Consider the following 22,579-nt stretch of genomic DNA (forward strand, 5'->3'; position numbering starts at 1 on the left):
CCAGAGAATCCCAATTCGAGACCGTCTTGACCAAGCTCGTGGCTCCCGGCGGCTGCTCCCAAGCTCTGCCTCTGAGGGCGGGGCCTGGCTGAGGGGTCTGACCCGGCCCTGCCCCTGCAGGAGAAACCAGGATCGGGTAAGGATGGGTCCCAGAGCGCGGCGGACTAGATTGACCCAGATCTGACAGCCAGTGTGGCCTGCTCTCTGCATGCCATCGGGGCCCGCAGGGGCCTAGAATATCCGGAGTGCCCTTAGAGGGACACCAAAGACCCCGCCACCACGCGTCACTGGCCTCTTGTCCCTTTAGCGTCGTGACAGGGTTGGGAAGGCCTCAGTCCTTGGGAAGCGACGCCCCCCTGGCTCGTGCGACAGCCCCTTGTGAGTGCTGACCTTGTCATACTGACTCAGGCCACCCGGGGCGAGCTCCGACTCCCCAGACCAAACGGAGTCTATCCTGCAGGCTCTGGGACACGATTGCCGCCCTTCGTCTGGCCGTTGACCGCTTCCAGTTCCTGCAGCGTTTACCGTTGTGATTGTTTTTAAGTTACTCCTTTCACGGACAATCATTTTTTCGGAGTTCCTTTTTCTGAACTCTAAAGATTTATTGTAATAGTTGACTCATTATGCTTTGAATTAGAGTTTGGTGCTTGAGACAGTCCCGGCCACTGAATGTAAGCTCTCTGGAGTTAGGGACTTTTTCTTGGTCTCTGTTGCAGACTGAGTTGTATCCCCCCAAAATATGTGTTGGGATCCTAACCCCTAGACCTATGGATGTAATTCCTTTTGGGAATAGGGTTTTCTCGGTTATGTTAATGGAGACATATCGGTGCAGGGTGTGTCCTAAATTGAAGCACTTCTGAGTTCTAATGCTATGGGGCAATTCTACTCTGTCCTGTAGGGTCACTATGAGTGGAAATCGACTAGACGGCAGTGGGTTTGGTTTTTTTTGGTCTGAGTTCTAAGGAGCAGTGTTAGACACGGACAAGCAAGCACAAACAAGTGGGTGCAATAGGTGCTATACGAAGACTCTGTCTTCTTTGTGACCCCTCCTGTAGCAGGCAGAGTTTAGTGTAGAGTCTGCATCTGAACTGAACCACTAACCAGGATCTCATTCTTTTTCAGCAGAAGCATCCCATGCTGCCGGAGGCTGGAACCTGACAGGAGGAAACACATCTGAGAAGAGCTGTGTCTGCAGTGTCAGCATGGATTTCTCAGGCTATGCAGGGATGGAGAACCTTCAACAGTGTTAAGTGTACGACTGTCAGCTTATGAGATGGCGTCTTTGCAAAGGAAAGGGCTGCAAGCGAGGATGCTCAGCTCTGAAGAAGAGGAGAAACTAAAAAGAGACCAAGCTTTGGTGTCTGATTTTAAACAGCAAAAACTGGAAAAAGAAGCTCAGAAGAACTGGGACCTGTTTTACAAAAGAAACAGTACTAATTTCTTCAAAGATAGGCACTGGACCACCAGAGAGTTTGAGGAGCTAAGATCATGTAGGGAGGTGAGCTAATAATTAGCACCTTATTTGAGTTGTTCTCCATTTAAAATGTATAGAGAGTGATGACTTATTTCATTCATGTGAGGAATGTGAAGCAGAGAATTTATGAAGCTTGTTAAAATGCTGTGTACCTTGAAGAGAAACATACAGTTTGGTCTCAAGTGGTTTCAGCAGTTTCTGGGGTGTATAATACACAGGAGAGGGAATTTAATGGGTATTTTCTATTTCTATTCCTTTAAAGTTAACCTGAAAATTATAAACATTAAGTTTATACTGAGTGACTTTCATGACAGAGTTAGAATAATAATAAAACCAAAAACCAAACCCACTGCCGTCAAGTCAATTCCAACGCATAGCGACCCTATAGGACAGAGTAGAACTGCCCCATAGAGTTTCCAAGGAGCGCCTGGCAGATTTGAACTGCTGACCCTTTGGTTAGCAGCTGTAGCACTTAACTACTACGCCAAAGTTAATGAACACTGACCGTGGCCCTTTTCTAAGACCTTTACATGTGTTCTCTCATTTAACTTTATAATAATTCTGTAAGGTAGGTATTATTATCCCTACTCACAGGTGAAATTGTGTCACAAAGCTATTTAAATGACTTGCCCAAGAATAGAATAAAATCAAACCCATTGCTGTTGAGTCGATTCCGACTTATAGTGACCCTAAAGGACAGAGTAGAACTGCTCCATAGGGTTTCCAAGGCTGTGAATCTCTGTGGAAGCAAACTGCCACATCTTTCTCCTGAGGAGTGGCTGGTGGGTTTGAACCGCTGACCTTTGCGGGGGGCAAATGGAGAGTTGGAATTTGAATGCAGGCAAGTTAGCCCCAGAAGCTTTTCTATTAGCCGTTATGCTGTTTTTTCTCCACAGGAAACTACCCAATGCTTGAATAGTTAGATGACAAATGAAGTACCAGTATCAGCTTTGAGTTATTAGTTCACTTGTTTATTGTCCATTTTTTGGGAGCAGAGACCTTGTGTCATGTTCTGCGCCTGTTAGTTTGGTTTATTTCTTCACTATGCAAGTATAAATATATTGTAACTTTGAGTTCTCTTCCCCAGTTTGAAGATGAAAAACTTACTGTGCTTGAAGCTGGCTGTGGGGTTGGGAACTGTTTATTTCCACTTTTAGAAGAAGATCTGAACATTTTTGCCTATGCCTGTGATTTTTCTCCAAGAGCGGTTGAGTATGTTAAGGTTGGTGCGCCATCCATGTATTCTGTTATGCTTCTCCTTTTTTTAGGCTTGTTTGTCCTCTCTTCACCCATGTGCCCAATTCCAGTCCTCTGTTCCAGAGCTCACTAGCTATTAGCACCATGGGCTTTAATTTTACTGTTTCTGTGAGTCAGAATCAACTTGACAGCAACGGGCTTGGTTTTTGTTTTTTTGGGTACATTATATGTACATATGGAAACCCTGGTGGTGTAGTGGCTAAGTACTACAGCTGCTAACCAAGACGTTGGCAGTTCAAATCCACCAGACACTCCTTGGAAACTCTATGGGGCAGTTCTATTCTGTCCTACAGGGTCGCTGTGAGTCGGAATCGACTGGATGGCAACGGGTTTGGTTTTTTGGTTTTTTTTATATGTACATATAGAAACACAGGAGGCAGTAATGTCTGGTAATCTCACTGTTAGTAATGCTAGTTTTGATCAGTGGGTTAAGGTCATAATGGCCTGATTCCGTCATTGTAAAAATATTAACTTTGTGCCATTAACAAATACATGGGGATACTTTGGCAACACGCAAATATCCATTTCCCCATCGACCTTTTACAGTTTTAGCATCCAAAAGACAATTTAAAAAAAAAAAAAGTTAACACATTGTACTGAAACTTGCTTTCTTCACTCTACATTGCGTCTTGCAGGGTTTTTCATGTTCGTATGTATGATCTACCACATTTTTAATTTACCTGTTATAGTACTCCGTAGAATGGTTATACCATACTCAATTTAACATGTACCCTATTGTTATTCATTTAAATTATTTCTAACTTTTTGCTCTTATAAATAGTATTAATGTGACTCATTGTACATGCTCCCCCAAACACATGTCTAAGAGTTTTTCTATGGTGAAAAATGGAAGAGTAGAATTCCTCAGAGGGGGAGAAAAGGCACATTTAAATTTTAATAGACGAGGCCAAGTTGTCTTCCAAAAAGATCTTGCCAATAACAGAGAACTACTTTTTTCTTCTTTTCCTCAACAACATTCATTATTCTCAGGCTTTTATTTTTCCTCATTTTATGGGCAAAAAAATTTTGTCTCTGTATTTTAACTTGTTTTTCTCTGATTACGAGTGAGGTTGAAGACCTTGTCATTTGTAAATAAGCATTAGTTTTTCTTCGGCTGTCAGTTTCTTTATTCAATGAATTCAGCAACTATTGAGAGTCTAATATTTGCGAGTTACTGTTCTAAGCACTGAGATTCAGCAGTGAACAAAAACAGATAAAAATCCCCACCCGTGTGGAACTTAAGTTATAGTAGTACCTTTGCCCATTTTTCTATTTGGTTGTCACTTTCTCTTTTATTCTTCGGATGTATCCTGTATATTCTTGTTTCTGTTATATATATTGCAAAGATTTTCTTTTATCCCCTTTCAGAATTGTTTATGATATCTCTTTCTTACACAGAATTTAAATTATGATGTCAAATTTATTAATCTTTTCCTTTTGAGGTACTAAGGTTTTATCTCTTGTTTAAGAGTTCTTTACCCCAAGAATTTAGACATAATTATCAATGTATTTTTATAAGTTTGGTTATTATACTTTTTAATCTGGAAAATTTCAGCCATTATTTCTCTAAAATTTCTTTGATCCCGTTCTCTCTTTTTTCCTTCTGGGAGTCCAGTTAACATTTATGTTATACCACTTGGTATTGTCCCACAGCTCTTGGATGCTCTGTTTTGTTCTTTTTACTTTTTCCTCTTTGTATTTTCAGCTTGTATAATTTCTATTGTTCTATATTCAAATTCACTGATTCTTTTCTAGGCATTATCAGCCCATCAAAAGCATTCTTTATTACTAAAGTTTCTTTTACTTCTAGCCTCCATCTCACTGCTGAAATTTACTATCTGATCTTGTATGTTGTCTCCCTTTTCCACTAGTGCCTTTAACATATTAATCTTTGGTTTTAAATGTCTGGTCTGATTGTTCCAACATTTTTGTCATATGCGAGTCTGGTTCTGATGATTGCTTTTTCTCTTCAGAGTGTTTTTTTCTTGGCTTTTGATATGCCTGGTACTTTTTTGTTGAAAGCCTGACATGTTACATAGCAACCCTATAGAACAGAATAAAACTGCCCCATAGGGTTTCCAAGGAGTGGCTGGTAGATTTGAACTGCCAACCTTTTGGTTAGTAGCCAAGCCCTTACTCACTGCGCCACCAGGGCTCTGACGTGTTACATAGGGCAGTGGGTACTAGGTAATAGGGTTTGTAATAATCTACGTAGGAGTTGGGCTCTGTTTGAAGTTTGTTGTTGCTATAGTTACCAGTGTTGAGGTTTGTTGTTGCTATGGATACCAGAGACTTCATACTCCTCTAATGACTTTATTTTTGCCTCCCTTCTTGCCTTAGGGTCTTCCCTTTGTGCTGTTCCCCAGAGAGAGTATGTCTCTTGCAACTCTCCCCACTGTAATCCACTGCTGTTATTACTGGAGACACTGGTGTGGTGGTGGGATGGAGGGGAGGAGAGCACTCCCTAAAGCTCTGATCAAGCCCCAGTTTTTAAGTGCACAGTGAGCCTGGGTCTCAGGGGTGTAGCCTTCTCAAGTATTTCTGCTTCTCCAGGAGTAGAGTTTTTCTCTCCTTGCCCACCTTTCCCCAGCTGTGGGGGTATATCCACCAGTGTCCTCTTTATGGTCTTGAGGCATTCCCCCTGCAGATTAAGGCTGAGTCTGGACAGAGTAGTTCCTTTCCCCACCTGCAGCGGTATGCCACCAGTGCCCTTAGGCTACAGGCCTCAGACAATCTTTCCCCTGTGGATTAAGCCTAAACTTCTTCTTCCTTATGGGAGATTAGGAGACAGGCCAACACCAAGAAGAGCTCCAGAATCTCACCACCCTCCCTGTGAGCCTGGTGGACTTCCTGGAGAAAACACCTGCAAAACATGGGAACATCCTGAGACTTTGTCTCCAGGAGCTCCTGAGGTACCTTCACACTCACGGCTAGCCCACATTCGGCCTCCAGAACTTTGTCAAATTTCTAATGTAATCTTCCCAGGCAGGAGGCTTCTGCCTCAGGTAAGCCAGTGCTTAGCTCCTGTCTCTCTGCAGATTTTGGGATTGCCATTTGTCCTGTGGCCTTAGTGCTTGCTGGTGGGTTCCTTACCGGGCTGTCTGTCTAGCTTTTTTCTTTTTGTGAGGATGAGAGACTATGTCTTTCCACTTCCTCTACACCCCCAAGTCCCTGGGTGGTGCAGAAGGTTAACAAACTCAGTCGCTGGTGCTTCAAGTCCATCCAGAAATGCCTTGGAAGAAAGATCTAGCAGTCTACTTCCAAAAAAATCAGCCACTGAAAACCCTGTAGAGCACAGTTCTACTCTGACACAGAGGGGATCACCACGAGTCGGAGTCATGGCAACCGATGAACTGGTTTGCGTTTCTGAAGTAAATCTGGAATTCCTTTGATTCATCTGGAATTCTTATTTCTTAATGAGTTTTCCAGATGGGTAGCTAGTTGTCTGAACATAATAAATTGAATGAGAAGCCCATTTTCCCTCACTGATAATTGTCACTTTTATCTACTTTTTAATCTAAATGTTACATTTGTCACCTGTTTTTCATCACATATAATGCTAAATTTCTATATATAAAACCAAAAACCAAACCCATTGCTGTCAAGTCGATTTCAACTCCTAGTGACCCTGTAGGACAGAATAGCACAGCCCCAGAGGGTTTCCAGGGAGCACATGGTGGATTCAGACTGCCAGCCATTCGGTTAGCAGTCGTAGCTTTTAACCACAGTGCCACCAGGGTTTCCTCCTATACGTGCATGGGTCGTTTCCAGACTTTTTATTCTGTCCCAGTGATCTTTTTGTCACATTCCCAAACCACATTGTTACAATACTACATTTTGTAATGTTTTGATGTCTGGTAGGGTACCTCCCCCTTCTTTGTTCTTCATTTTAAAATTTGACTTGACTATTCCTAAAGATTTTCTCTTTCAGATAAATTGTCCACCCTGTCAACTTTGAATCTCTGTTGGGATTCAACTGAGATTGCGTTGGATTTATCGGTAGAATTATGGGTAGAAATGACATCTTTTTTTTAATCTTTAGGTGAAGGTTTACAGAGCAAACACGTTTCTCATTAAACAATACACATATTGTTTTGTGACATTGGTTGCCAACTATATGTCAACACTCTCCTCTTCTTGACGTTGGGTTCCCCATAACCAGCTTTCCTGTCCCCTCCTGCCTTCTCGTCCATGCCCCTGGGCTGGTGTGCCCATTTAGTCTTGTTTTATTTTATGGGCCTGTCTAATCTTTGGCTCAGGAGTGACTTCACGACTGAGCTGTAAGGGTGTCTGGGGGCCATACTCTTGGGGTTTCTCCAGTCTCTGTCAGACCAGTAAGTCTGGTTTTTTATTTTTTTGTGAGTTAGAATTTTGTTCTACATTTTTCTCCATCTCTGTCTGGGACCCTCTGTTGTGTTCCCTGTCAGAGCAGAGAAATGACATCTTTTCAATATTGACGCTTTCCATCCAATATCTTGTTTATCACTATCATTTACATTAAAGAAAAGTTTAATGTTTTTCTTTATAATACTCTTATACGTGTGTCAAAGCTCACCAAACGGAATGCACCAGGAATCCACTTGTAGTCAAAAACATTAGGCTTGTTTAGCTTGTTGCAGCAAGGAAAAATATACCCTAGAACTCCCTAAGCATATCGTGGGAACATCTCAGTAAGCGGAGTTATAAGGGCTTCTCATAGGATTGGGGCATATCCTGGACGGTTCAGAGGTGGGTTAAGGAGGCAGAGGCCTCCCGTGGATTATCATCTCTTTGGAAATACAGGATTCTAAAAGGCTAAGTTTTGAGTACGTGATAGACTATATTCTCTCCCCAGTTAAAAATGATTTGTTGAGATGAAATCTTACCACTTGTAGCAATAGCAGATATTACATGCTTTGTATGAGAATGGTTCAGTACTCAGTTTTACCCAGCAACAAAGCAAGCATTCATTTCTGTGCAGCAGTACGCAAGTGGAAATGGGGTCTCCTTTTGATGCTCTGGAAACCCTGGCGGTGTAGTGGTTGAGTGCTACGGCTGCTAACCGACAGGCCTGTAGTTCACATCCGCCAGATGCTCCTTGGAAACTCTAACGGGCAGGTCTGCCCTGTCTTGTAAGGTCACTATGAGTCGGAATTGACTCGACGGCAGTGAGTTTTTTGATGCTCTATTTTTGTATATCGACATGGTTGTTAGACTAAAATTCTTTTGTGTTTTTTTTCCCTCTCTCTAGCAAAATCCTTCATATAACACAGAAAGATGCAAGGTATTCCAGTGTGATCTGACTAAAGATGACCTTCTGGAACATGTGCCCTCAGAGTCTGTGGATGTCGTCATGTTGATATTTGTGCTCTCAGCTATTCACCCTGACAGGATGCAGCTTGTCTTACAAAATGTTTACAAGGTAAGTAATTTGGGGCTTGCACTTGAGGATTGGCCCTCCCAATCCTTTTGCTTCTCTTCCTTCCGAGGCTTATGTTCTGTGTAGAGTCACAGAGTCCTGCCATTCTCACCAGGTAGGCTGTGCAGTCAGCGTGTGGAAAGGGCACGAAAGGTCCACCCTAAATGCTGGTCTGTGCAGTGGCCAGGGCTGCTTTTCAGAGCTTGGCCAGCTTATTATTGAGATAATAATACCTAGATCATAGAGTTTTGCAAGATTAAATGACATATGTGTAAAGGGCTAGCACAACACCTAGAACATGGTAAGTGCTGATTAAAAGTCAATCATTACAGCTGTTGTTATGGTTATTGTTACTGCCATCATTGTTGTTATTGGAGTGGGGAGAACCCAAACTGCTGTGGCCACCAGGAGGCTGCCTTAGCACACAGGAAGTAAAGCTTCACTCTTTAGTCTTGTGATAAGCCCCCTCAGCTTCCATCTCTGAGCCACAGTTTCCTTGTCTGTAAACTGGTGGTACCTCTCACAGGGTGGTTGTGAGACGCAGGCGAAATCATGTGTGCGAGGGGGTTCTGTAAGCCACAGCAGAAGCCCCCTTATTTACACAAACAGTTGGTAACAGTGTCAGTTAATTAAAAAACCAGCTAAACCAAGAAGTTCTTAAAAATGGTACATTCTTATCTTAAACATTTTATTATAACTTAAAATACATGAGCAAATGTTCATTCATCACTTTTTTGACTAAGACTAAGTCCTTTTCCTTGGATATGAGACCACTGATGATCTTTCATACATAACCACACACATGATGTAGTTTTGGTCTCTTTAAAATGGAGCAAGAACTTAAAGACGATTGGAAAGTAATCAGGGGGCAGAGTCCTTTATGATTTGACCGAGACTTTTATAGTTGACTCTCTTGCGCCTAATTAAACAGCACTTTGTTCAGTCCTTCTTTATCAAGGAAAGAGTTCAATTTACTTTTCATAGAAAATGAAAATGCTTTCTATTCACATTTATATTTTATTGTTTATATACTCTCTTAATAAAGTTTATAATTAATTATAAAACAAAGTACAGCTAGCGTAAGTAGGTTTGGGAGCAAACCCAAGTGACTCATGGTGAGCATGCAGTTCATGGAGGGTGGGGGTCACCAAGTTATAAGCGTGCGTGATCTAGAAAGCCTACGACCTTCAAATGTTCAAATGTTCGTGGGCTTCAGTCCTGCCTTACAGAGGGAGAGCAGAGCATGCAGCAAGTAGAAAAAGTAGATGTTGGTTAAAAGAGCTTCTGTTGTATTTAGAGCTAGCTATACATCAAAATTTACCCCTGGTTTTGTTTTAAAGTAAGTACTGAGGTAGAAATTCCCAGACACCAGAAACCTATTGGGTAATTATTCTTACTTAAAATACTGCTGTTTGGTAATTCATATATTACCACACAGGTTTTAGCCCTCTGCTTGTGAAGTTTGGAGAGGTTTCTTCTTACTTTCTCTCTTCCTGCCCCTAATATCTGAGCAGATCAGAACCGACAGAACCCACAAAGGGGCATGATACTTAAGCTGGGTAGAGACGGAAGAGTGTATCAGTCAGGGTTTTCCAGAGAAACAACCAATAGAGGGTGTACGTGTGTCATATATATGCATACAGGTATGAATGTGTGCGTTTGTGTGTGTAAAGGGAGAGATTGATCGATTTTAAGGAATTGGCTCATGTAGTTGCGGAGGTTGGCAAGCCTGAAATATGTAGGGCAGGCCAGCAGGCTGGAAACTCAGGCAGGATTTGATGCTGTGCTCCTGAAACAGAATTTCTTCTTTCCCAGGGGACCTCAGTTTTTGCTCTTAAAGCCTTCAGCTGACTGGACGACGCCTACCCACATTATCAAGGGTAGTCGTTTAAAGTCGAGTGGTTGCAGATGTTAACCACGTCTACCAAACACCTTCACAGCAACACCTAGATTGGTGTTTGATTAACTGGGTATTGTAGCTTAGCAAAGTTGACACCTAAAACTAACCATCACGGAGGTCATCAGGGGAGAGATGGTAGGGTCAGTGATTTGGAGGTCCACGTGAGTGTGAAGGATTATTAAAGGTGGGGAACTACAGAGAGAAAGCTGGAAGGGTGGAAGGGTAGTCAGAGAGTAACTTGCATGGCATTGAGAGTATGGAGGGGTTATACTTATTAGTGTTGGCAAAGTCTAGGATGTGACCGTGATTGAAGGGTGGAGGACACAATCTTTTGAAGAGAGAAACTCAAATCATAAAGAGACCAGCGTGTCTGGAAGGACAGTGCACTTGTGTATTGAACTTGCCCAGAATTAAGAATGGAGTAGCACTGATGATAGAACAGCGAGCCAGAAGGTAAACTCATCATGAAATGGAAAGAAATGACCCTGGAACTGATAGATGATGGTAATGAGAAGGAATGGTGGATGATGTAACCTGATGAAAGAGATTCAGAGCTGAGGGAAGCAAGGAGAACACCAGCCCCCATTCAGGCCCAACGGTACAAGGTTCGTGGAAGAAAACAGCCATAACTTGAGAGATTGCAGAGAAAACACTGTCCTCAGGGGATAGCCAGGTTTCTGTTGGAACAGGAATGTGAAGGGAACATTCTGAAGGGGTTGTGGATACCAGTGATTTCACTGACGAAAGGTTTCAGGAATTACGGAGGATTGGGAGATAGATGAGAGCTTAGAAATAGACCTGCATGTCATTCTCAGGTAAACTAAAGACTCAGATGAAAAGAGAAAATTTTGAAACTTGCAAAAGAAAATATAGGAGAAATCTTTATAACTTCTTTAGGGGGTAAATTTTCTCAAAGACCCAAAGCATTCCAAACATAAAGATGATTAACTGTTCTAAAATCAAGAGTTTCTGTTCTTCAAAAGACAACATAATATAAAGAAATTAAAAAGGCAAGTTGCGAAAAGAAATTTACGCACTTTTACAAGCTGTACAACTGACGAAAGATTAATACCCGGAATATATGAAGAATTCCTGTGTATCAGTAAGAAAGACAACTCATTTAAAAAAATGGGCAGACTTGATTAGTCGGTTTATAGCAGAGAGCCCAGGTATGGCAAAGTAATTTATTAGATGAACAAAATTAAGAAATCTGACAAAGCCAAGTACTGGTGAGGATAGGGGCCTGTAGGATCCCATATACTTTTCTGGTGGAATATAAACTGGTATAACCACTTGGGAAATCAATCTGACATTATTTTACAGAGCTGATCACTTTCATTAATATGAACCAGGCTTCCACTCCTACATATATTTCCTAAAGACACTCTTACCCACATGCACCATGAGACATATGGAAGAGTGTTTATGACAGCAGTGTTTATAACACCAAAAAATTGAAAGTAACTCAAAAGTCCCACTGATAGAGGATCCATAAAGTGTGCTGTGTTCATGCAGTAGAATGGTTAAAGCACTGAGAGAGAATGACCTCAGCTGCACACAAGAACACGGACTGATTTTTGAAAAGCAAGTTGCTGAAGACTACTTACAGCATGATACCATTTTGGGGCCAACCTCCACTGCCCCCCCCCCCCCCAAAAAAGCAGTGGACTGATAATACAAATCCAGGCCGGTAGATCTCTAGGGCAGGGCTTCGTACCACAATTGTGCCATTCACCCTCTTGCTAGGCTATGAAGCTCACGGATCCCTTCTCAGAATGCTTTCAATGGCCTGAAATAAACCTGGGATTACAAGGGCAAATGATATTGAAATAAGGTAACAAATTTGTTATAAATGAGAAGTAAATATACCTTTTTATTAATACACCTTTTATCAAGATTTAGTGATAAGTCTAATAAATAACCATGATTTGGGAGTGGTGATGAATGTAAATTGAGGTGTCTCCAACCACTGCACCATGAGGTGAAAACACTTCATGACTTCTGTTAGTGAGGAAATGTTTTACCGTCTGCATTTATCATGGAAGGAGTGCTAGATTCCCTTTAGAGAGGAGTGAAACTAAAGGGGGAACTTTTTTCCTACCTAAGTTAACAGTCTCCCTAAATTCTAATCTTAGACCCTTTGGGTCTTGGGACTCTCTAGATTGTTTTTAGGTTGCTGCTAGGTGCTGCCTGGTTGTTTCTGACTCGTAGCAACCCTGTGTACAACCCAACCAAACACTGCCCGGCCCTGCGCCATCCTCACAGTCGTTGCTGTGTTTGAGCCCGTTGTTGCGGCCGCTGTGTCAGTCCGTCTCATTGAGGGTCTTCCTCTTTTTCACTGACCCTCTACTTAGCATGATGTCCTTCTCTAGGGACTGTGATTAGGACTCTGGATTAGGGACCCGTGTTCTAGGGGAAGGCAGAGGGATGCTACGGGTGAGGAGCATGCAGAGACATGCAACAGTATCGGTAATACTCTAGTTCTTAAGCTGAGTGGCGGGTTCCGTTCATAATTCACATCTTACGTTACATATAGTTTTACATTTTCCTGAGGTTTAACATATATGTTATAAGCAGCTAAATCCCAAGTGTTCCATTAGATGCGTTTTTGCACGTCCATACACTCATGTAAACACCACCTCCGTATAGGTTCTGGCATCCCTGCAGGCTTCCCGGTGCTCTCCCACCCCAGGCCCCAGGTGCCCACTGTTCTGATCTGTGAAATCATTTCACTTTTTCTTGAACTTCCTATAAACAGAAACGTGTTAAGTATATGTTAGTAGGTATGAAATGTTTTTTATACGTATATATTTTTAAGATTGAATTGAGCTGCCTCAGGCTGTACTCGGCCCCTGTTGTAACCTTTCTTCCATAACAAATTCCATTTCAGCAGTCCTCCTGCTTTTGCTCCCCACTAGAAATCTCTTTTCAGCTGATCTGGAACGAGTTTACAGCACCAGTCTGACTACCTTTTCTCTGTTGTCATAGTGACCGGTTCATTAATTTGACATCATGTGCTTCATCAGGAAATTACACAAGGGAGAGTCAGTCTCTCAGCCTCTGACAATAAGATACCCTGTGGGCAGCTCTGAAGCCTGGCACAAACAGCCACGGTAATAGGCGGTTGTAACACAGTTCTAATTTTCTCCAGATCTTGACTAGAGAAGCTAAATAACAGTCAAATTTTAAACTGGAAGACAACTTTAAAGTTGAACTCTCGGGTTTTTGGAATAGAATGGTGAAGAACAGACTGCATTTGCCATCGGAAGACCTGGATTTTCATCTTCCCAATTCCACCAATTTGCCTTGAGACCTCAGGCAAGTTCTTTTTACTCTGAGCCTTACTTATTGTAAAGTGGGCATAATCTACCCGCTTCTTGGGGTTGTCAGAGAATGAAAGGACGTGACACTGGAAAATGCCTGCTAAACGATAACAGCGCCATGGTCAGAGAAGGCATTAGTCTCATTGTTTTACAGACAAGAAAGCAGATTCAGAGGGACAAAATTACTTGCTAAAGGTCCTTCAACTAGTTAATGGAAGACCTGAGAGTTGAATCAAGATTTCCTAATTCCTGAGTGAGTGTTCTTTCCACTATCCACGCAGCCTTTCCCTCCTTCTAAAGTGAAGAGTAAGTTTTTCTCATGTGAGCTAAATCGATTTCAGAATGTTCCCTTCTCAGTTGTTCACATTTTAAAACAGCGTTTCTGAACAAGTAAAATTGTTTTTACCCACCAGGCTCTTTCCTGACTCCCTTTAAAACGCCTGCCGGTATCGACAGGAATCAGCTAAGTGAGGCAATGTGCTAGCACGCACGGAGGCATTGTGGACCACATGTCCACGTTCTGTTCAGAAAGAGGAAGCGTACCCCAAACTGCATTTGGAAAAGTTCACAGCACAGCACGTGCTTTTTCAAAGGAGAAAAAAATTATTACGATAAGTGACACATGTCCATTTTGAAGTAAATATTTTCAAAATCATCTTGTTGATGAGTCAGAATTACAAGATTTAATAAAATGAATTCCTCCTTTGAAACTCCCTTTCATTGGTATGGGACACAATTTGAAAGAATTCTCATGTAAAAAGCCAGTTTCACAATGCACACCACTTTTCATTTTGCGAAGCACGTGACCCTTTGCTATGTAAGATGGAGCAGTCACACGTGCTGTACTGCTTATCTTACCTTCTGAGCTTTGAAACGCCTTCTCTTCTGACATCTTATCTCCGAAAGGCACTGCCATGGGCTCACCACTTGGTGCTGACACTGACCCCTTCCTAAATTACTGCCCTCTGGCCTGAGGACCCACTTCTCTTCATACACGAGGTCCACTCGAAGTTACCTGTCCCCTCTGAGCTGCTTTTTTCTCGTCAGTAGTGTGAAGGAGCGACCTGATTCTACAGTGAGACCTTTTCACCTAAGTGTGAGTGCTGACTCTCACATAGTAGCTAGAGAGTGATCATGGGCAAATCATTTCACGTCTTCCACTGTCAATTTCCTTATCCCCCATGAGGATAACAATTGCCGTCCTTCCTGTCTTCTAGAATTGTGGTGAAGATTTGATGAGAAAATGTCTGGTAAGCTGTAGAGTGTCAGGCGTATATTAGTTATTAGCATAGTGAGTGAGCTATACATGATTGTAGCCACATATAGTGAAACCATAGCTGAGACTCAGAATGAGGAAAACAGCCCAAATCAGTAAAAAGCAGAATTACCTAATAGTTTTTTAAAGAGGAAGTTTGATACAGGATCACCTACTACGAGAAGGCTGATAAAATGCTGAAAGAATGTTTTGCCATATAGAGGTCCCTGAATGTGCTTTAATGAGGATTAGGTTTTTTCATTTATTGTCTTTAGCATTTTAGTGGAATGACACTGAACCTTCTAGAGTGCTCCTGGCGGTGCTCAAGAAATGTCTTTCCAAGGTTATTGGGTCCATGCCAAGCCTTACTTATTCCTTTGATTTCTGTTGTTAGTTGTCATTAAGTCGGCTCTGACTCAGGGCGATCCTATGTATAATGGGACAAAATGCTGCGCGGTCCTTCACCATCTCCGTGGGCTTTGATTAGCAGATCCTTCCTAAGTATATGGCCCCTTTCATAATCACAAATTCTAAGTTATTTTACTCTCTAAGTTAATAAAATTTTATTTTATAGTAAGCTTCACTTGACAAGATTGCCCATAGTTAACCTGCAATTTGCTTTTGTTTTGTAGGTATTAAAACCAGGCAAATGTGTCTTATTTCGTGACTATGGACTGTATGATCATGCTATGCTTAGGTTTAAAGCTGGCAGCAAGCTTGGAGAAAACTTCTATGTTAGACAGGATGGAACCAGATCCTATTTTTTTACTGATGGTAAGATGAATGGACTCACCAGAATATGTTTTATTCTTTATTTCCATTTCCTCGGTTGCGTTGTCACTGCGCTGTCCTTAGCACACGCGCACGGGACCTTGGAACCAGCTCCCCAGTGCTCTGGGACAACACAAGTGTGGCCCCTGCCTGGAGGCTCTCACAAGCTTCCTCTGGGCAACAGTGTCAGTTAGGGAACCTGGTGGGTGGACAGACTCTGACCCGCCGTACAGATGCTCTGCTGAGAACTGTGCTGGGGAAGCGGGGAGGGCAGTGCAGGAACCTCACTGTTCAGTAAGGAATGAAGCATGTAGGACGTTAAGTGTCACACCCTCAGATTACTTTCCCAATTCACAAAGGTAAGAACCCTTTTTCTATAAATGCGATTGGATTGATTTTTTTTTGAAATAATTTTTATTGTGCTTTAAGTGAAAGTTTACAAATCAAGTCAGTCTCTCACACAAAAACTGGTATACACCTTGCTACACACTCCCAATTACTCTCCCCCTAATGAGACAGCCTGCTCTCTCCCTCCACTCTCTCTTTTCATGTCCTTTTCGCCAGCTTCTAACCCCCTCTACCCTCTCATCTCCCCTCCAGGCAGGAGATGCCAACATAGTCTCAAGTGTCCACCTGATCCAAGAAGCTCACTCATCACCAGCATCCCTCTCCAACCCATTGTCCAGTCCAATCCGTGTCTGATGAGTTGGCTTTGGGAATGGATCCTGTCCTGGGGCAACAGAAGGTCTGGGGGCCATGACCACCGGGGTCCTTCCAGTCTTAGTCAGACCATCAAGTCTGGTCTTATGAGAATTTGGGGTCTGCATCCCACTGCTCTCCGGCTCCCTCAGGGGTTCTCTGTTGTGTTCCCTGTCAGGGCGGTCATCAGTTGTAGCCAGGCACCATCTAGTTCTTCTGGTCTCAGGCTGATGTAGTCTCTGGTTCATGCAGCCCCTTCTTGTCTCTTGGGCTCGTAATCACCTTGTGTCCTTGATGTTCTTCATTCTCCTTTGATCCAGGTGGGTTGAGACCAATTGATGCATCTTAGGTGGCTGCTTGCTAGTGTTTAAGACCCCAGAAGCCACACTTCAAAGTGGGATGCAGAATTTTATTATGCCAATTGACTTAGATGTCCCCTGAAACCATGGTTCCCAGACCCCTGCCCCTGCTATGCTGGGCTTCGAAGCATTCAGTTTATTCAGGAAACTTCTTTGCCTTTGGTTTAGTCCAATTGTGCTGACCTCTCCTGTACTGTGTGCTGTATTTCCCTTCACCTAAAGTAGTTCTTATCTACTATCTAATTAGTGAATACCACTCTCCCACCCTCCTTCCCGCCCCCCTCTTGTAACCACAAAAGAATGTTTTCTTCTCAGTTTAAACTGTTTCTCAAGTTCTTATAATAGTGGTCTTATACAGTATTTGTCCTTTTGCAACTGACTAATTTCACTCAGCATAATGCCTTCCAGGTTCCTCCATGTTATGAAATGTTTCACAGATTCCTCACTGTTCTTTATCGATGTGTAGTATTCCATTGTGTGAGTATACCAAAATTTATTTATCCATTCATCCGTTGATGGGCACCTTGGTTGTTTCCATGTTTTTTGCTATTGTAAACAGTGCTGCAGTAAACATGGGTGTGCATATATCTGTTCGTGTAAAGGCTCTTATTTCTCTAGGATATATTCCAAGGAGTGGGATTGCTGGATCGTATGGTAGTTCTATTTCTAGCTTTTTAAGGAAGCGCCAAATCGATTTCTAAAGTGGTTGTACCATTTGACATTCCCGCCAGCAGTGTAGAAGTGTTCCAATCTCTCCACAACCTCTCCAGTATTTCTTATTTTGTGTTTTTTGGATTAATGCCAGCCTTGTTGGAGTGAGATGAAATCTCATTGTAGTTTTGATCTGCATTTCTTTAATGGCTAACGATCGTGAACATTTCCTCATATATCTGTTAGCTACCTGAATGTCTTTTTTAGTGAAGTGTGTATTCATATCTTTTGCCCATTTTTTCATTGGGGTATTTGTCTTTTTGCAGTTGAGTTTTTGCAGTATTATGTAGATTTGAGAGATCAGGTGCTGCTCAGAAGTGTCATAGCTAAAAACTTTTTCCCAGTCTGTAGGTGGTCTTTTTACTCTTTTGGTGAAGTCTTTAGACGAGCATAAGTGTTTGATTTTTAGGAGCTCCCAGTTGTCTAGTTTTTCTTCTACGTTCTTTATTATGGTTTCTATACTGTTTATGCCATGTATTAGGGCTCTTAATGTTGTCCCTATTTTTTCTTCCATGATCTTTATCGTTTTAGATTTTATATTTCGGTCTTTGATCCATTTTGAGTTAGTTTTTGTGCATGAAGTGAGGTATGTATGGGTCTTGTTTCATTTTTTTGCAGATGGATATCCAGTTATGCCAGCAGCATTTGTTAAAAAGACTGTCTTTTCCCCATTTAACTGTTTTGGGGCCTTTTGGATTGATTTTTAAATACACAGATTTGTTATAGAGTAGTGGTAAGGCAGTTAAGAAAAACCATTTATGGGACCAATGGACACAGAGAACCCAGGGTGGAAAGTGAAAGGGGGAAAGTGCAGACACATTGCTGGGATGGCAACTAATGTCACAAAGCAATTTGTGGATAAAATTTTTGAATGAAAAACTAATCTGCACTGTAAACTTTCACCTAAAACACAATAAAATTTAAAAAACAGCAGCAACAACAAAAAAAGAAAATCATCTCAATGCCTAACACTGTTTCAGAACCTTTTAGGTCTTTTGAACATTAGTTTTACGTCTACCTAATAATATGGACCTTCTTAAGCTCTGTTTTTGCAAACATTTTTATTTCTTGATTGCCATTAAGACTGCAAGATCTTAAAAATGTCAGATGAAAATTAAAAATATGTTTTAATGTTTCTGATTCATAAAATATGATTAAATCAATAGTAAATAATTGAGAAGATACAATGAGATCTGCAAAGCACTTCAAAGCACATTCTTTGGAGTAATGGACTCAGGAAGAGTCTGTCTGTGCCACATAGCTGTTAGTCTGTTTGTTTTGGTTCACGCGTACCCAGCACCCAAGTTTAACGCAGACATGAAACATAGTGAGGCATTATTTGAGTTAAAGTTTACTTTGGGTATAACACCACCAGGTGACGTTTTTCCACTCTGGTCACAGATTTTCCTCCTCTGTATTAGGATAAATGAGGTCCTCGGTGTAAACAAATTGAGCCTATGCAGACCTTGTGTAAATAAAGCCAGTTTAGAAATTTTATTTCTTTTTACTCAGACTTTAGTATTTGGGGCTTATAATAGGGCAAGATGCACACACTCCACTTTGTCCTTAAATGTTTCTGATTAAATTGTGTTTAATTAGAGATTTCTACTTGTAAGTAATAGGAGTGTTAGTTTCTGGCTCCAAAAAAACAAAACCTTTAAATCGTAGCTTTGAAATTTCTATTACATTTATATATATGAATGTATGTATGTATATATCTCAGTCTCAGCCCTCTACCCCCCCTTACCCACTGCAGGGCAAACGTCCCGTCATTAAGATTCTGAGCACTGTTGACCTGCTTGTCTTCCAGAATTCCTGGCTCAGCTCTTCACGGACACAGGTTATGAAGAAGTGATAAACGAGTATGTGTTTCGAGAGACTGTGAATAAAAAAGAAGGCCTATGTGTGCCCAGAGTTTTCCTCCAGAGCAAATTCCGGAAGCCTCCAAAGCACCCAGCACCCACCTCCCCAGGCCCTGGCCCTGAGTCACAAGTCCTGATCTTTCACGAAGTAGACGCTTGTGCCTCCATTTGAAGAAGCAGTTTAAAATCAGTCTTTTTACTTTGTATGTTTTTATATTTTAATGGTTTTTTAAATGAGCATATATCATTTTTGTGTGAAAAAGTTGTATGTTCGTGCAAATAAAATTGCAAGGCCTAAAAAGGGAAGAAAGCATTATGGTATAACACAAGTTAGCCGTGTTGTTGGACTGTGAAATTCCATGAAGAAAAGAATAAGGGCCCCACAGGACTTGGAGGCCCTGTCATTGTTCAATGACTCTGTAAGTGTGCCTTGAGGCAGAGTGTCAGACAACCCTGTGAGAAGTGAGGCCAGATGGCCTAAGATAGCACATCCTGATGGATTTTTACCCCATAGGATAAAAATGTGCACTTTTCTTCTCTTTTTCCAGTGTTTCATATTTGCCTGTTTTCCTCCCCCTTCATTTCACTTATGTATCTCTTCAAGACCAGTGTACCACAAATACCAGTTTTGCTATGTCTGTGCTCAAGAATTTACCTCACTGCCTGATTCTGAGACCCTCCATAATTGGGCCAGTTCCTGGGAGAGGGAGGGGAAGGCCACCACCTATCCCCCATCTGTCTAATACCATGTCACCAGTACAGTGGATGTCTAGAGATGAGTTTCAGAACTGAGAGGGGCATTAGAATGGACTGTCCCAGCTTCCTGTCCAGAAAAGAGGAAGCAGTGGCTAGGTGGTAAATGACGAGGCCAAAAGCAGATAGCTGGTGGTGTGTTGGAGAATGGGGAATACCCGGGATCGTTCTGTTGAGCTGTTTCCTGAACTGAACACCATATATGGCTTTTACTTTATGAAATAAAATCAAAGTTCTGTTTGCCTACGAACAAAAGTTGATCCCATAAGCCTTTATGTTTTCCTTTCTGCAGAAATGTATTTAGGGAGTATTGAGTATGTTGAGTTGTGGACTGCACATGCTGCAAGCTAGGGCCCTTCCACCCCAACCACACCTGTAGAGAAGGGGCCCTTGGTGGGGAGGGGACTGGGTAATAGTCACAGCAGCTCTGAACAATCGAAATAAATCCTTCTGGCTCCAGGAGAGAAGGGGCTTTGACAGTATGCTTTCTGGATGTCCTGTCTTAACTCTCTGCTGTCTGTCCTCGACTTCTCCTTAGGAGGTGGTGGGGTGTTCTGGATAGAGAGAGTGAGCAAGAGGAACCCCTGGGCTATTCTGGTTAGAGACAGTGAGCAAGAGGAACCCCTACTTCTTGCTTTGTATATTCTCTCCCCTTCCTTTGGGGGCTGGAAGATGTCTATAAAAGAGAAGAGCAACGTTGATGAGGAATAGTAGAGTGTGTCCTTTGCAGCGCTTTATCCTGAAATCAGAAACCCTGGTGGCGTAGTGATTAAGTGCTACAGGTGCTAACCAAGAGGTCGGCAGTTCGAATCTGCCAGGCACTCCTTGGAAACGCTACGGGGCAGTTCTACTGTGTCCTATAGGGTCACTATGAGTTGGAATCGACTCGACGGCAGTGGTTTTCATTTGGTTTTTATTCTGAAATCAACTTGTAAAGAAGGTGGGTCTAGAGGGAGGCTCACGGGCCTCCTCACAGAGCAACATTCCTTTAAGTGTTGGCCCAGAGCTGTTAGGGGAGAGCAAGGACCTGCCCAGGCTCTCACTTCCAGCCCAGGGCTCCTTCCTGTAAGCCCCCTCCACCAAATGAACCCACATCCAACCTCAGCCCCAGAACACTGCAGAATGCCTTCCACAGAAGCCCTTCACTGGTCTGACCGGTAGTGCTTCGACTTTATTGGCTGAGCTGAATGAAGACAGCAGGGTATGTAAAGTAGGAAAGTGGGGGCAGTATGGTGGAGGAGGGTAAGCATGGCTTCATTATGAGACACCATTGGATCTCTGCCTCATCCCTTAACCTGTTTGAACCTCAGATCCTACATTTGTAAAACGAGGATGACTACTGACCTAATGGTGTTTTGAGAATTAAAGGAAGTAAATATATATAATTTGAGGCACATAGTAGACCCTGGAAACCCTGGTGGTGTAGTGGTTAAGTGCTACAGCTGCTAACCAAGAGGTCAGCAGTTCAAATCCGCCAGGCGCTCCTTGGGAACTCTATGGGGCAGTTCTACTCTGTCCTATAGGGTCGCTATGAGTCGCAATCGACTCGACGGCGGTGGGTGGGCTTAATAGACCCTTAATACACATAGTGCCATTTCCTTCAATTCTCTCATTTTTTTATGGTATTTTATTGAAGTTTAACATACATGCAGAAAAGTGTACAAGTCACATGTTTAGTTTATGATGTCACAGAGTGAGCACACCTGTGTAACCAGCATTCCGATCAAGAAATAGCATGACTATCACCCTGGAAGTCTCCTGGGAATTCTCCCAGTCTTTCTCCCCGGTGGTCACCACCATCCTGACTTCTAACACTGTGGAGTAGTCTTTCTCTTCTATTTTTTCATTCTCCCCAAAAGGATTTAAGGACAACTTAAAAAAAAAAAAACATAAATTACAAGATGCTTGTGTTTAAGGAAATTAAAGTAAAGGAAAAAAGATGAAAAGTCAGGTTATCACACAAACTGCATTACTTGAATTCTTATACACGTGGAGATAAATTCCAAATTTGACTGCCTACTGGTCTGTAAAGAAGAGACAAGATCTGCCACACAAGTCTAAGCTCCTTAAGATAAACCTGAAGCAGCTACTCCTTGTCTTTAGATCTGAGGAATCTTTCCCTCCAGCGCCCCACAGAGCACTGTAAAATAGCAAATCACACTTGTAATGGCATCACCAATAACAAACACAATTACTTGTTTCTGATAAAGCTACTTAATGCAGATATAACCCCAAAGGCCTAGTCAATAAACTATCTTACTGTAGGTGGAGAACAGTGAAAGGAGACGGTCCTGGTGGGCATTAGAATCCCTGGAAAGTCAATGGACTGTTTTACCTTCCAGGAATCCTCCACCCACAGTGGCCTTGCTTTCCTGGGTGCTCCCCTCAGCTGAGCATTTGATGTGAATCGAGGAACCAGGTAGTCTAGGTTACACTCCCTGAGAAGTGCAGCTATTCGAGGTTGCTGATCCAGGGCACACTATATGCCTGAGCAAGGTATAGGAGTGACACCCTCTAAAGAAATCAAAAGGGGCTGACGACCCTGACCATAGGAGAAGGTCTCCCCATCTTTGCCAAGAGCTAGGTTGAGGAAATAGCTGTGACGGGGCCAACAGTTTCTTCCCAACACAACTTGGAGTTGTCTCCTCCCACAGGAGCAATTATGGCCCCAAGTTCTTACCCCACAAAACCTAACTGCAAACGTTTCACTTGGAATATGTAAAGCTAAGGTAATGACATGCCCACCTCTGGTACTGAGCAAGGTAACTGGGATTAAAAAAAAAGTTGCTGGCAAGTCAGTTCCTACTCGTGGCTACC

At 42.3% G+C, this 22,579-nt stretch overlaps 1 protein-coding gene across 10 annotated transcripts; it reads left to right on the forward strand.

The window, feature by feature from the left end:
• Window positions 1–21: 21 nt before the first annotated feature.
• METTL6 (methyltransferase 6, tRNA N3-cytidine) lies at window positions 22–20,017 on the forward strand. 10 transcript variants are annotated; one of them, XM_064277319.1, is made up of 8 exons: window positions 23–136; window positions 1,123–1,498; window positions 2,562–2,696; window positions 7,962–8,132; window positions 13,264–13,347; window positions 15,240–15,381; window positions 15,979–16,123; window positions 18,958–19,104. In XM_064277319.1, the coding sequence occupies exons 2-8, from the start codon at window positions 1,274–1,276 to the stop codon at window positions 18,992–18,994; spliced, it is 939 nt and encodes a 312-aa protein (XP_064133389.1). In that variant the 5' UTR covers window positions 23–136; window positions 1,123–1,273; the 3' UTR covers window positions 18,995–19,104. The 10 variants fall into 10 exon arrangements, 9 of the variants coding, with proteins under 9 accessions (XP_023395796.1, XP_064133389.1, XP_023395795.1 ...); XM_023540028.2 differs by lacking the exon at window positions 15,979–16,123 and having other exon boundaries at window positions 22–136; window positions 1,126–1,498; window positions 18,958–20,017; XR_010319550.1 differs by lacking the exons at window positions 15,240–15,381; window positions 15,979–16,123; window positions 18,958–19,104 and adding exons at window positions 13,507–13,605; window positions 14,259–14,448.
• Window positions 20,018–22,579: the final 2,562 nt, after the last annotated feature.

This window comes from Loxodonta africana, chromosome 27 (genome assembly GCF_030014295.1).
Source record: "Loxodonta africana isolate mLoxAfr1 chromosome 27, mLoxAfr1.hap2, whole genome shotgun sequence".
Lineage (NCBI taxonomy): Eukaryota > Metazoa > Chordata > Mammalia > Proboscidea > Elephantidae > Loxodonta > Loxodonta africana.

Bases quoted from the DNA above. Each gene is read 5' to 3' on its own strand.
- METTL6 (XM_023540028.2), top strand. From the start codon at position 1,274: ATGGCGTCTTTGCAAAGGAAAGGGCTGCAAGCGAGGATGCTCAGCTCT. The intron at 1,499-2,561 runs GTGAGCTAATAA...TCTCTTCCCCAG, and splicing joins AGCTAAGATCATGTAGGGAG to TTTGAAGATGAAAAACTTAC. The intron at 13,348-15,239 runs GCAAGTTCTTTT...TTTGTTTTGTAG, and splicing joins AATTTGCCTTGAGACCTCAG to GTATTAAAACCAGGCAAATG.